The sequence below is a fragment of the Pelmatolapia mariae genome, linkage group LG10_11, assembly GCF_036321145.2.
Source record: "Pelmatolapia mariae isolate MD_Pm_ZW linkage group LG10_11, Pm_UMD_F_2, whole genome shotgun sequence".
Taxonomy (NCBI): Eukaryota; Metazoa; Chordata; class Actinopteri; order Cichliformes; family Cichlidae; genus Pelmatolapia; species Pelmatolapia mariae.
Window position 1 is genome coordinate 28,673,608 of NC_086236.1, and position 13,641 is coordinate 28,687,248.

The 13,641-nt window shown below is 36.3% G+C and overlaps 1 protein-coding gene across 1 annotated transcript in view; it reads left to right on the plus strand.

The window, feature by feature from the left end:
- The window catches only part of si:ch211-250g4.3 (uncharacterized), a 35,358-nt gene that overhangs the window by 6,652 nt on the left and 15,065 nt on the right, over positions 1-13,641 (plus strand). The window contains exon 3 of the mRNA XM_063487671.1: positions 1-13,641. This exon is cut by the window's right edge and continues 15,065 nt beyond it. Coding sequence (XP_063343741.1) covers positions 1-13,641 — 13,641 coding nt within the window.

A 13,641-nucleotide genomic window follows, 5' to 3' on the forward strand; every position in this document is an offset into this window, starting at 1 on the left:
GAAAAACTGACATCCATGAAAACTTGGGTCAACAAATGGATATCGACACAGTCTACAATCAAACATACTTTTTCAGTGAATGCATCCAAACTTCAAGAATCACAGAAAGAAATAGACACAGACTCCCTCGAGGATCAAACATCAGCAATTCCAAAGGACAAAAGGGGAACAGAAAGTATAACAGATACAACATCATTACAAAATTCTGTAACATTAGATGATCAGCATCAAAATAAAAAAATAAAAGAACAACAGAAGGAGCATTTTGAATCCAAACATTGTTTTGCAGAAGGCAAAAATGGGGAGCAGGACTTTTGCTTACAGATGCGAACTGAAATTCATGAAGAAGCAGTGCATGATAAAACTGAATTACTGATAATTGTAAGAGAAAGGGAAGAAGTGGAAAAACTGATACATAACCTAAAGCAGCAAGAGGGGGAAATAAAGGAACAAATAAAGTACACTGTTGATAACATGAAAGAAAAAACTCAAGACATCAAAAGGCTCATTTTGGAAATAAATGACCTGCAGAAGGCAGACACTGTAATTACAGTCGGGGAAACTGAAAATGCCCAGGAAGTATTAACTAAGCTGTTGGAAGAAACTGAACAGAGAAAGATTTTGATGGTGAACACCAAAGTTTTCAGAAATGAAATTATGAAATATGAAGTACAAGATGAGGACGATGCCAAAAAAATAAAACAAGAGTCTAGCTTGATAAGACTTAATGTTAACAAGAAAAAACTAATTCAGAAATCAGGAGAAGAGATGAAAAAACACGTTGAACACACCGATGAAGATAAAAAGGACAGAGGAGCCGATATACAAAGACTCAGGGCAGAGATTTACAAAACACAAGAGATTATAAGAACGCTAAGAGGAGGACTTGAGAACCTAGCGGAAAAAAGTAACATGGACAAATATCAAAAGAATGAAGGCAGTGAAATTGAAGGATTGCTAAAAGACATCAAACAGTTTCAAGAGTTTCTGGAAATTGTAAAAACCAAAATAAAGCAAAGTGAAGTACATATGACAGAAGAAATGAGCAATATGAAATCAATGAAAACTGCAGTGAAAAAGAAGAGAAGAGAATTAGATCAAAGGTTAGAAAATACTTTGAAAGAGAGAGACGGATTAGACATCTTTAAAATAAAAATGCAGAGGCAAACTGAACTGATTCGGCAGAATTTAGAAAAAATGGCAAAAGTTAAGAGCACAGTCGAGAAAATAGCCGCTAAGACCAGAAGGAAAATTGAAGAGATAGAAATTAGTATGAAGGAGACTGAAATAAAAGTAAGACAGTTTAAAGATCTTGACTGTGTTAACCTTTACTTGACAAAAGGCGCAAACCCAGACATGGAACATGGTATTACACCTAAGCAAAGAACTGCTCTTGAAATATTCAAGACTGAAATTAAGAAGACAATGGACAATAAAAGAGATAAACTGACAAAAAACAAAATGGTCAAAGAAACTGAGGGAACAGAAATCCTCAAACAGGTTAATGAGAAACTGGAGGATGTAAAACTTTCATTAGACAGTCTGGGTCAAAAAAATAAAAAATCAGTTAGTGAGAATGTAAAACAAATAATCAAGAGAGAAGAGACTGAGATGACAGAACAGATCCAAACAGCGATAAAGAATGAGAAAATAGTTAAAAAGCTAACTGAAACAGAAATACAGGATGAACAGGTGAACCATTTGAGGGAGAAAACTGAAAGACACAAACAGGAGCTTCATGACAGAGTACACATGACAAAAAGGAAAATAAGAGAAATGGAGCTGCTGCAATCGGAATTGAAAATAAAGACAAAAGAAATGGAGCGTTTTTTTAGAAAAAGCATGAGAAAAAAGGAGGTAATTGAAATAATGTGGTATGAAATACAACGAGAAAAGGAAGCATTGAGGACCGAGATCAAAAAGAAAAGAAGAGAATTAGACCAAAGACTGGAGATGACTGTGAGAAAAAGGGATGAACTAGAAGTGTTAAGGGTAAAATTGAAACGACAGATGGAAGAGCTGGCTGAGGAGAAGCAGAGAGATCATAATCTGTTCATCCATCTACCCAATGAACATGAAAAACATTTGGAAAGTAAAGATGTGAAAATGTTAATGGAGAAAATTAAAAACCACAGCTCACAAGTTTCTCAGTATATTATTTACATCCAAAACATAAGAGAAAAGTTTAATTTACACATGGGAACAATTAGGACAGAGATGAAAATTCTAGAAAATGTGAATGCTCATTTAGAAAAGGACAGAAAAGGATTCAGAGAAGTTGAGGCTGAAAATAAGAATATAACAAACAAAATGAGGAGATTAAAATATCAGCTTAATATAATCTTCGGAAGAGTTACCATACAAGACACTGCAGAGATGGATGAAACAATCAGCATCTGGGAAAAAATCCAAAGACAAAAACAGAAGCTTGATATGAGACTAGAAAATATTAAAAGGGAAAGACAAGAGATCGAAGCTCTGGTGGTTGAGCTGGAGATGAAGAAAAGAGAAAACCAACGTGTAATCAAAATAAGCATTCAAAAAGAACAGAAGATAAAAAGAATATGGGCTACTTTCAAAGAAGAAAGAACTGCCCTCGTGAGAGAAACAATGCGGAAAAAGGAGCTTGAACAACGACGAAAGGAGTTCATCAAACATCAAAGTGAACAAGAAATAAAGCAGAAGTTGCAAAAAGAAAAGAAAGGGATGCAAAGTGAAATTGAAGAAATGAGGATGACAGAAAAAAGGAAGCAAATTCAAAAACAATGGGAACTAATCAAGAAATACTTAGGGGAATATAACAAGTTAATTAAAAACACTCAATTCATCATTGGAATAATTCAGAATGAAAATAAACACATGCAAGACCAAAAAAATTTCTACATGACCACAAGGGAAGAAGCGCTGAATATTAAAAGCGAATTAAATAGGCAAAAGGAAATTATATGGTGCGCATTAAAAAAAATACAACAAGAGCAAAAACATGGGGAACAAGTGGAGACAAAAATCAAGACGGAGCAAGGAAAACATGAAAATGGAAGGAAAAAAATATATGATATAGAAAAAGATGCCATGGATGACTTGAGTGCAGATGACAGTCAAGACAAAGAAGATCTTGAAAGAGTGACAGAGATGTTGAAGAGGAACCAGAAACGTGACATGAGAGGCTGTAAAATCAAAAAAGAAATAGACATATTAAAACAAAAAAGGGAAGACATAAAAGAGGAAAAGAAAACAACTGAAATAAAACAAACTGAAAAAAAAATGAAAGTGAAAGATTTCAAAAAAATGTTTTGGGGCAAACAAAAAGAAAAACACAGTACTGAATATCTGACTGTAGAGAAAGAATATCACAGAGAACAGATTAAGGATGGTATGAAAAGGATTATTTTAAAAGACACAAAACAAGACCTGATAAAAAAAGAGATGAAAAAACAAAACCAGGAAAAAGAAAAGGTCAACCAGATGAAAACTAGACGTGAGAATAGAAAAGAACTGTTGTTGAAGGAAAGGAGAAATATGGAAGAAGAGCGGTGTGAGATGGAAATGAGAGGAGACCAAGTCATGGATGAAATGAAATCACTAGAGATTCTGAAAGTGAAACTTCGACAACTGAAGGAGGATATAAAAGCCAAAATGGACAGATTACTACAAAATGTTGACAACAGGTCAAGGCTGCAAACAGTGTTGGAAGAAAAGCTTACAACCCAAGACAAACAGAAAGAAAACATTCGCTGTTTCACTGAAATGTTAGAGAGAGAAAAGGAAGGTGTGAGAAGTATCCTTTCAGACATGGTCACCAAGAGAGAATGCACAGAAAATGAATGGAAGCAGCAGTTTGAACTGGACAAACGAGATCTTGATAAACTGAAAGAAGATCTGAGACACGACAGAGAAGATCTGGAGAGAGAAAGTGAGGTGCTGAATAAAGAGAAAATGGATTTGAAGGTGTTGATGTCTGACATCAAGAAACAATTTGAAATATTGGACGAAAAGAAACAAAATATAAAAGAAGAAAGAGACTCAATGGAAATCATAAAGCTTGAACTGCTCCATAAGATGAAACATGTAAACAGGCTGTTACATGAGACAAATGAAGAAAAAGCCAACATTAAAATTTGTATCCTTGAGGTTCAAACGGAAAAAGAAAGACTTGAAGACATTTTAAGCAAGATTTTCTTAACACGTAATGAACAAAAAGTCAAGGAAGATGACCTCAAAAGACAAATAAAAGAAGTGGAAATCATGAAAAAGGAATTACAGAGTGAAAGAGCAAAAGTGGAGAGTCTGATGAGGAATCTGAAGAAGAAGCAAGAAGAGGTTGAACGTGCAAAGGAAATCATGAGTGAAGAAAAAGAAGAGGTGAAACAGATGAAGACTGACATTGCCAAAGAACGAGAACTGTTGTTGAAGGAAAGGAGAAATATGGAAGAAGAGCGGTGTGAGATGGAAATGAGAGGAGACCAAGTCATGGATGAAATGAAATCACTAGAGATTCTGAAAATGAAACTTCGACAACTGAAGGAGGATATAAAAGCCAAAATGCACAGATTACTACAAAATGTTGACAACAGGTCAAGGCTGCAAACAGTGTTGGAAGAAAAACTTACATCCCAAGACAAACAGAAAGAAAACATTCGCTGTTTCACTGAAATGTTAGAGAGAGAAAGGGAAGGTGTGAGAAGTATTCTTTCAGACATGGTCACCAAGAGAGAATGCACAGAAAATGAATGGAAGCAGCAGTTTGAACTGGACAAACGAGATCTTGATGAACTGAAAGAAGATCTGAGACACGACAGAGAAGATCTGGAGAGAGAAAGTGAGGTGCTGAATAAAGAGAAAATGGTTTTGAAGGTGTTGATGTCTGACATCAAGAAACAATTTGAAATATTGGACGAAAAGAAACAAAATATAAAAGAAGAAAGAGACTCAATGGAAATCATAAAGCTTGAACTGCTCAATAAGATGGAACGTGTAAACAGGCTGTTACATGACACAAATGAAGAAAAAGCCAACATTAAAATTTGTATCCTTCAGCTTCAAACGGAAAAAGAAAGACTTGAAGATATTTTAAGCAAGATTTTCTTAACACGTAATGAACAAAAAGTCAAGGAAGATGACCTCAGAAGACAAACAAAAGAAGTGGAAAACAAGAAAAAGGAATTACAGAGTGAAAGAGCAAAAGTGGAGAGTCTGATGAGGAATCTGAAGAAGAAGCAAGAAGAGCTTGAACGTGCAAAGGAAATCATGAGTGAAGAAAAAGAAGAGGTGAAACAGATGAAGACTGACATTGCCAAAGAACGAGAACTGTTGTTGAAGGAAAGGAGAAATATGGAAGAAGAGCGGTGTGAGATGGAAATGAGAGGAGACCAAGTCATGGATGAAATGAAATCACTAGAGATTCTGAAAGTGAAACTTCGACAACTGAAGGAGGATATAAAAGCCAAAATGGACAGATTACTACAAAATGTTGACAACAGGTCAAGGCTGCAAACAGTGTTGGAAGAAAAGCTTACAACCCAAGACAAACAGAAAGAAAACATTCGCTGTTTCACTAAAATGTTAGAGAGAGGAAAGGAAGGTGTGAGAAGTATCCTTTCAGACATGGTCACCAAGAGAGAATGCACAGAAAATGAATGGAAGCAGCAGTTTGAACTGGACAAACGAGATCTTGATAAACTGAAAGAAGATCTGAGACACGACAGAGAAGATCTGGAGAGAGAAAGTGAGGTGCTGAATAAAGAGAAAATGGATTTGAAGGTGTTGATGTCTGACATCAAGAAACAATTTGAAATATTGGACGAAAAGAAACAAAATATAAAAGAAGAAAGAGACTCAATGGAAATCATAAAGCTTGAACTGCTCAATAAGATGAAACATGTAAACAGGCTGTTACATGAGACAAAAGAAGAAAAAGCCAACATTAAAATTTGTATCCTTCAGCTTCAGACGGAAAAAGAAAGACTTGAAGACATTTTAAGCAAGATTTTCTTAACATGTAATGAACAAAAAGTCAAGGAAGATGACCTCAGAAGACAAACAAAAGAAGTGGAAATCATGAAAAAGGAATTACAGAGTGAAAGAGCAAAAGTGGAGAGTCTGGTGAGGAATCTGAAGAAGAAGCAAGAAGAGGTTGAACGTGCAAAGGAAATCATGAGTGAAGAAAAAGAAGAGGTGAAACAGATGAAGACTGACATTGCCAAAGAACGAGAACTGTTGTTGAAGGAAAGGAGAAATATGGAAGAAGAGCGGTGTGAGATGGAAATGAGAGGAGACCAAGTCATGGATGAAATGAAATCACTAGAGATTCTGAAAATGAAACTTCGACAACTGAAGGAGGATATAAAAGCCAAAATGCACAGATTACTACAAAATGTTGACAACAGGTCAAGGCTGCAAACAGTGTTGGAAGAAAAACTTACATCCCAAGACAAACAGAAAGAAAACATTCGCTGTTTCACTGAAATGTTAGAGAGAGAAAAGGAAGGTGTGAGAAGTATTCTTTCAGACATGGTCACCAAGAGAGAATGCACAGAAAATGAATGGAAGCAGCAGTTTGAACTGGACAAACGAGATCTTGATGAACTGAAAGAAGATCTGAGACACGACAGAGAAGATCTGGAGAGAGAAAGTGAGGTGCTGAATAAAGAGAAAATGGTTTTGAAGGTGTTGATGTCTGACATCAAGAAACAATTTGAAATATTGGACGAAAAGAAACAAAATATAAAAGAAGAAAGAGACTCAATGGAAATCATAAAGCTTGAACTGCTCAATAAGATGGAACGTGTAAACAGGCTGTTACATGACACAAATGAAGAAAAAGCCAACATTAAAATTTGTATCCTTCAGCTTCAAACGGAAAAAGAAAGACTTGAAGATATTTTAAGCAAGATTTTCTTAACACGTAATGAACAAAAAGTCAAGGAAGATGACCTCAGAAGACAAACAAAAGAAGTGGAAAACAAGAAAAAGGAATTACAGAGTGAAAGAGCAAAAGTGGAGAGTCTGATGAGGAATCTGAAGAAGAAGCAAGAAGAGCTTGAACGTGCAAAGGAAATCATGAGTGAAGAAAAAGAAGAGGTGAAACAGATGAAAACTGACATTGCCAAAGAACGAGAACTGTTGTTGAAGGAAAGGAGAAATATGGAAGAAGAGCGGTGTGAGATGGAAATGAGAGGAGACCAAGTCATGGATGAAATGAAATCACTAGAGATTCTGAAAGTGAAACTTCGACAACTGAAGGAGGATATAAAAGCCAAAATGGACAGATTACTACAAAATGTTGACAACAGGTCAAGGCTGCAAACAGTGTTGGAAGAAAAGCTTACAACCCAAGACAAACAGAAAGAAAACATTCGCTGTTTCACTGAAATGTTAGAGAGAGGAAAGGAAGGTGTGAGAAGTATCCTTTCAGACATGGTCACCAAGAGAGAATGCACAGAAAATGAATGGAAGCAGCAGTTTGAACTGGACAAACGAGATCTTGATAAACTGAAAGAAGATCTGAGACACGACAGAGAAGATCTGGAGAGAGAAAGTGAGGTGCTGAATAAAGAGAAAATGGATTTGAAGGTGTTGATGTCTGACATCAAGAAACAATTTGAAATATTGGACGAAAAGAAACAAAATATAAAAGAAGAAAGAGACTCAATGGAAATCATAAAGCTTGAACTGCTCAATAAGATGAAACATGTAAACAGGCTGTTACATGAGACAAATGAAGAAAAAGCCAACATTAAAATTTGTATCCTTCAGCTTCAGACGGAAAAAGAAAGACTTGAAGACATTTTAAGCAAGATTTTCTTAACATGTAATGAACAAAAAGTCAAGGAAGATGACCTCAGAAGACAAACAAAAGAAGTGGAAATCATGAAAAAGGAATTACAGAGTGAAAGAGCAAAAGTGGAGAGTCTGGTGAGGAATCTGAAGAAGAAGCAAGAAGAGGTTGAACGTGCAAAGGAAATCATGAGTGAAGAAAAAGAAGAGGTGAAACAGATGAAGACTGACATTGCCAAAGAACGAGAACTGTTGTTGAAGGAAAGGAGAAATATGGAAGAAGAGCGGTGTGAGATGGAAATGAGAGGAGACCAAGTCATGGATGAAATGAAATCACTAGAGATTCTGAAAATGAAACTTCGACAACTGAAGGAGGATATAAAAGCCAAAATGCACAGATTACTACAAAATGTTGACAACAGGTCAAGGCTGCAAACAGTGTTGGAAGAAAAACTTACATCCCAAGACAAACAGAAAGAAAACATTCGCTGTTTCACTGAAATGTTAGAGAGAGAAAAGGAAGGTGTGAGAAGTATTCTTTCAGACATGGTCACCAAGAGAGAATGCACAGAAAATGAATGGAAGCAGCAGTTTGAACTGGACAAACGAGATCTTGATGAACTGAAAGAAGATCTGAGACACGACAGAGAAGATCTGGAGAGAGAAAGTGAGGTGCTGAATAAAGAGAAAATGGTTTTGAAGGTGTTGATGTCTGACATCAAGAAACAATTTGAAATATTGGACGAAAAGAAACAAAATATAAAAGAAGAAAGAGACTCAATGGAAATCATAAAGCTTGAACTGCTCCATAAGATGAAACATGTAAACAGGCTGTTACATGAGACAAATGAAGAAAAAGCCAAGATTAAAAGTTGTATCCTTGAGGTTCAAACGGAAAAAGAAAGACTTGAAGACATTTTAAGCAAGATTTTCTTAACACGTAATGAACAAAAAGTCAAGGAAGATGACCTCAAAAGACAAATAAAAGAAGTGGAAATCATGAAAAAGGAATTACAGAGTGAAAGAGCAAAAGTGGAGAGTCTGATGAGGAATCTGAAGAAGAAGCAAGAAGAGCTTGAACGTGCAAAGGAAATCATGAGTGAAGAAAAAGAAGAGGTGAAACAGATGAAGACTGACATTGCCAAAGAACGAGAACTGTTGTTGAAGAAAAGGAGAAATATGGAAGAAGAGCGGTGTGAGATGGAAATGAGAGGAGACCAAGTCATGGATGAAATGAAATCACTAGAGATTCTGAAAATGAAACTTCGACAACTGAAGGAGGATATAAAAGCCAAAATGCACAGATTACTACAAAATGTTGACAACAGGTCAAGGCTGCAAACAGTGTTGGAAGAAAAACTTACATCCCAAGACAAACAGAAAGAAAACATTCGCTGTTTCACTGAAATGTTAGAGAGAGGAAAGGAAGGTGTGAGGAGTATCCTTTCAGACATGGTCACCAAGAGAGAATGCACAGAAAATGAATGGAAGCAGCAGTTTGAACTGGACAAACGAGATCTTGATGAACTGAAAGAAGATCTGAGACACGACAGAGAAGATCTGGAGAGAGAAAGTGAGGTGCTGAATAAAGAGAAAATGGTTTTGAAGGTGTTGATGTCTGACATCAAGAAACAATTTGAAATATTGGACGAAAAGAAACAAAATATAAAAGAAGAAAGAGACTCAATGGAAATCATAAAGCTTGAACTGCTCCATAAGATGAAACATGTAAACAGGCTGTTACATGAGACAAATGAAGAAAAAGCCAAGATTAAAATTTGTATCCTTGAGGTTCAAACGGAAAAAGAAAGACTTGAAGACATTTTAAGCAAGATTTTCTTAACACGTAATGAACAAAAAGTCAAGGAAGATGACCTCAAAAGACAAATAAAAGAAGTGGAAATCATGAAAAAGGAATTACAGAGTGAAAGAGCAAAAGTGGAGAGTCTGATGAGGAATCTGAAGAAGAAGCAAGAAGAGCTTGAACGTGCAAAGGAAATCATGAGTGAAGAAAAAGAAGAGGTGAAACAGATGAAGACTGACATTGCCAAAGAACGAGAACTGTTGTTGAAGGAAAGGAGAAATATGGAAGAAGAGCGGTGTGAGATGGAAATGAGAGGAGACCAAGTCATGGATGAAATGAAATCAGTAGAGATTCTGAAAATGAAACTTCGACAACTGAAGGAGGATATAAAAGCCAAAATGCACAGATTACTACAAAATGTTGACAACAGGTCAAGGCTGCAAACAGTGTTGGAAGAAAAACTTACATCCCAAGACAAACAGAAAGAAAACATTCGCTGTTTCACTGAAATGTTAGAGAGAGGAAAGGAAGGTGTGAGGAGTATCCTTTCAGACATGGTCACCAAGAGAGAATGCACAGAAAATGAATGGCAGCAGCAGTTTGAACTGGACAAACGAGATCTTGATAAACTGAAAGAAGATCTGAGACACGACAGAGAAGATCTGGAGAGAGAAAGTGAGGTGCTGAATAAAGAGAAGATGGATTTGAAGGTGTTGATGTCTGACATCAAGAAACAATTTGAAATATTGGACGAAAAGAAACAAAATATAAAAGAAGAAAGAGACTCAATGGAAATCATAAAGCTTGAACTGCTCCATCAGATGAAACATGTAAACAGGCTGTTACATGAGACAAATGAAGAAAAAGCCAAGATTAAAATTTGTATCCTTCAGCTTCAAACGGAAAAAGAAAGACTTGAAGACATTTTAAGCAAGATTTTCTTAACACATAATGAAGAAAAAGTCAAGGAAGATGACCTCAGAAGACAAACAAAAGAAGTGGAAATCATGAAAAAGGAATTACAGAGTGAAAGAGCAAAAGTGGAGAGTCTGATGAGGAATCTGAAGAAGAAGCAAGAAGAGCTTGAACGTGCAAAGGAAATCATGAGTGAAGAAAAAGAAGAGGTGAAACAGATGAAGACTGACATTGCCAAAGAACGAGAACTGTTGTTGAAGGAAAGGAGAAATATGGAAGAAGAGCGGTGTGAGATGGAAATGAGAGGAGACCAAGTCATGGATGAAATGAAATCACTAGAGATTCTGAAAGTGAAACTTCGACAACTGAAGGAGGATATAAAAGCCAAAATGCACAGATTACTACAAAATGTAGACAACAGGTCAAGACTGCAAACAGTGTTGGAAGAAAAACTTACATCCCAAGACAAACAGAAAGAAAACATTCGCTGTTTCACTGAAATGTTAGAGAGAGAAAAGGAAGGTGTGAGAAGTATTCTTTCAGACATGGTCACCAAGAGAGAATGCACAGAAAATGAATGGAAGCAGCAGTTTGAACTGGACAAACGAGATCTTGATGAACTGAAAGAAGATCTGAGACACGACAGAGAAGATCTGGAGAGAGAAAGTGAGGTGCTGAATAAAGAGAAAATGGTTTTGAAGGTGTTGATGTCTGACATCAAGAAACAATTTGAAATATTGGACGAAAAGAAACAAAATATAAAAGAAGAAAGAGACTCAATGGAAATCATAAAGCTTGAACTGCTCAATAAGATGGAATGTGTAAACAGGCTGTTACATGACACAAATGAAGAAAAAGCCAAGATTAAAATTTGTATCCTTCAGCTTCAAACGGAAAAAGAAAGACTTGAAGACATTTTAAGCAAGATTTTCTTAACACGTAATGAACAAAAAGTCAAGGAAGATGACCTCAGAAGACAAACAAAAGAAGTGGAAATCATGAAAAAGGAATTACAGAGTGAAAGAGCAAAAGTGGAGAGTCTGATGAGGAATCTGAAGAAGAAGCAAGAAGAGCTTGAACGTGCAAAGGAAATCATGAGTGAAGAAACAGAAGAGGTGAAACAGATGAAGACTGACATTGCCAAAGAACGAGAACTGTTGTTGAAGGAAAGGAGAAATATGGAAGAAGAGCGGTGTGAGATGGAAATGAGAGGAGACCAAGTCATGGATGAAATGAAATCACTAGAGATTCTGAAAGTGAAACTTCGACAACTGAAGGAGGATATAAAAGCCAAAATGGACAGATTACTACAAAATGTTGACAACAGGTCAAGGCTGCAAACAGTGTTGGAAGAAAAGCTTACAACCCAAGACAAACAGAAAGAAAACATTCGCTGTTTCACTGAAATGTTAGAGAGAGGAAAGGAAGGTGTGAGGAGTATCCTTTCAGACATGGTCACCAAGAGAGAATGCACAGAAAATGAATGGCAGCAGCAGTTTGAACTGGACAAACGAGATCTTGATAAACTGAAAGAAGATCTGAGACACGACAGAGAAGATCTGGAGAGAGAAAGTGAGGTGCTGAATAAAGAGAAGATGGATTTGAAGGTGTTGATGTCTGACATCAAGAAACAATTTGAAATATTGGATGAAAAGAAACAAAATATAAAAGAAGAAAGAGACTCAATGGAAATCATAAAGCTTGAACTGCTCAATAAGATGGAACGTGTAAACAGGCTGTTACATGACACAAATGAAGAAAAAGCCAAGATTAAAATTTGTATCCTTCAGCTTCAAACGGAAAAAGAAAGACTTGAAGATATTTTAAGCAAGATTTTCTTAACACGTAATGAAGAAAAAGTCAAGGAAGATGACCTCAGAAGACAAACAAAAGAAGTGGAAAACAAGAAAAAGGAATTACAGAGTGAAAGAGCAAAAGTGGAGAGTCTGATGAGGAATCTGAAGAAGAAGCAAGAAGAGCTTGAACGTGCAAAGGAAATCATGAGTGAAGAAAAAGAAGAGGTGAAACAGATGAAGACTGACATTGCCAAAGAACGAGAACTGTTGTTGAAGGAAAGGAGAAATATGGAAGAAGAGCGGTGTGAGATGGAAATGAGAGGAGACCAAGTCATGGATGAAATGAAATCACTAGAGATTCTGAAAGTGAAACTTCGACAACTGAAGGAGGATATAAAAGCCAAAATGGACAGATTACTACAAAATGTTGACAACAGGTCAAGGCTGCAAACAGTGTTGGAAGAAAAGCTTACAACCCAAGACAAACAGAAAGAAAACATTCGCTGTTTCACTGAAATGTTAGAGAGAGAAAAGGAAGGTGTGAGAAGTATTCTTTCAGACATGGTCACCAAGAGAGAATGCACAGAAAATGAATGGAAGCAGCAGTTTGAACTGGACAAACGAGATCTTGATGAACTGAAAGAAGATCTGAGACACGACAGAGAAGATCTGGAGAGAGAAAGTGAGGTGCTGAATAAAGAGAAAATGGTTTTGAAGGTGTTGATGTCTGACATCAAGAAACAATTTGAAATATTGGACGAAAAGAAACAAAATATAAAAGAGGAAAGAGACTCAATGGAAATCATAAAGCTTGAACTGCTCAATAAGATGGAACGTGTAAACAGGCTGTTACATGAGACAAATGAAGAAAAAGCCAAGATTAAAATTTGTATCCTTCAGCTTCAAACGGAAAAAGAAAGACTTGAAGACATTTTAAGCAAGATTTTCTTAACACGTAATGAAGAAAAAGTCAAGGAAGATGACCTCAGAAGACAAACAAAAGAAGTGGAAAACAAGAAAAAGGAATTACAGAGTGAAAGAGCAAAAGTGGAGAGTCTGATGAGGAATCTGAAGAAGAAGCAAGAAGAGCTTGAACGTGCAAAGGAAATCATGAGTGAAGAAAAAGAAGAGGTGAAACAGATGAAGACTGACATTGCCAAAGAACGAGAACTGTTGTTGAAGGAAAGGAGAAATATGGAAGAAGAGCGGTGTGAGATGGAAATGAGAGGAGACCAAGTCATGGATGAAATGAAATCACTAGAGATTCTGAAAGTGAAACTTCGACAACTGAAGGAGGATATAAAAGCCAAAATGCACAGATTACTACAAAATGTTGACAACAGGTCAAGG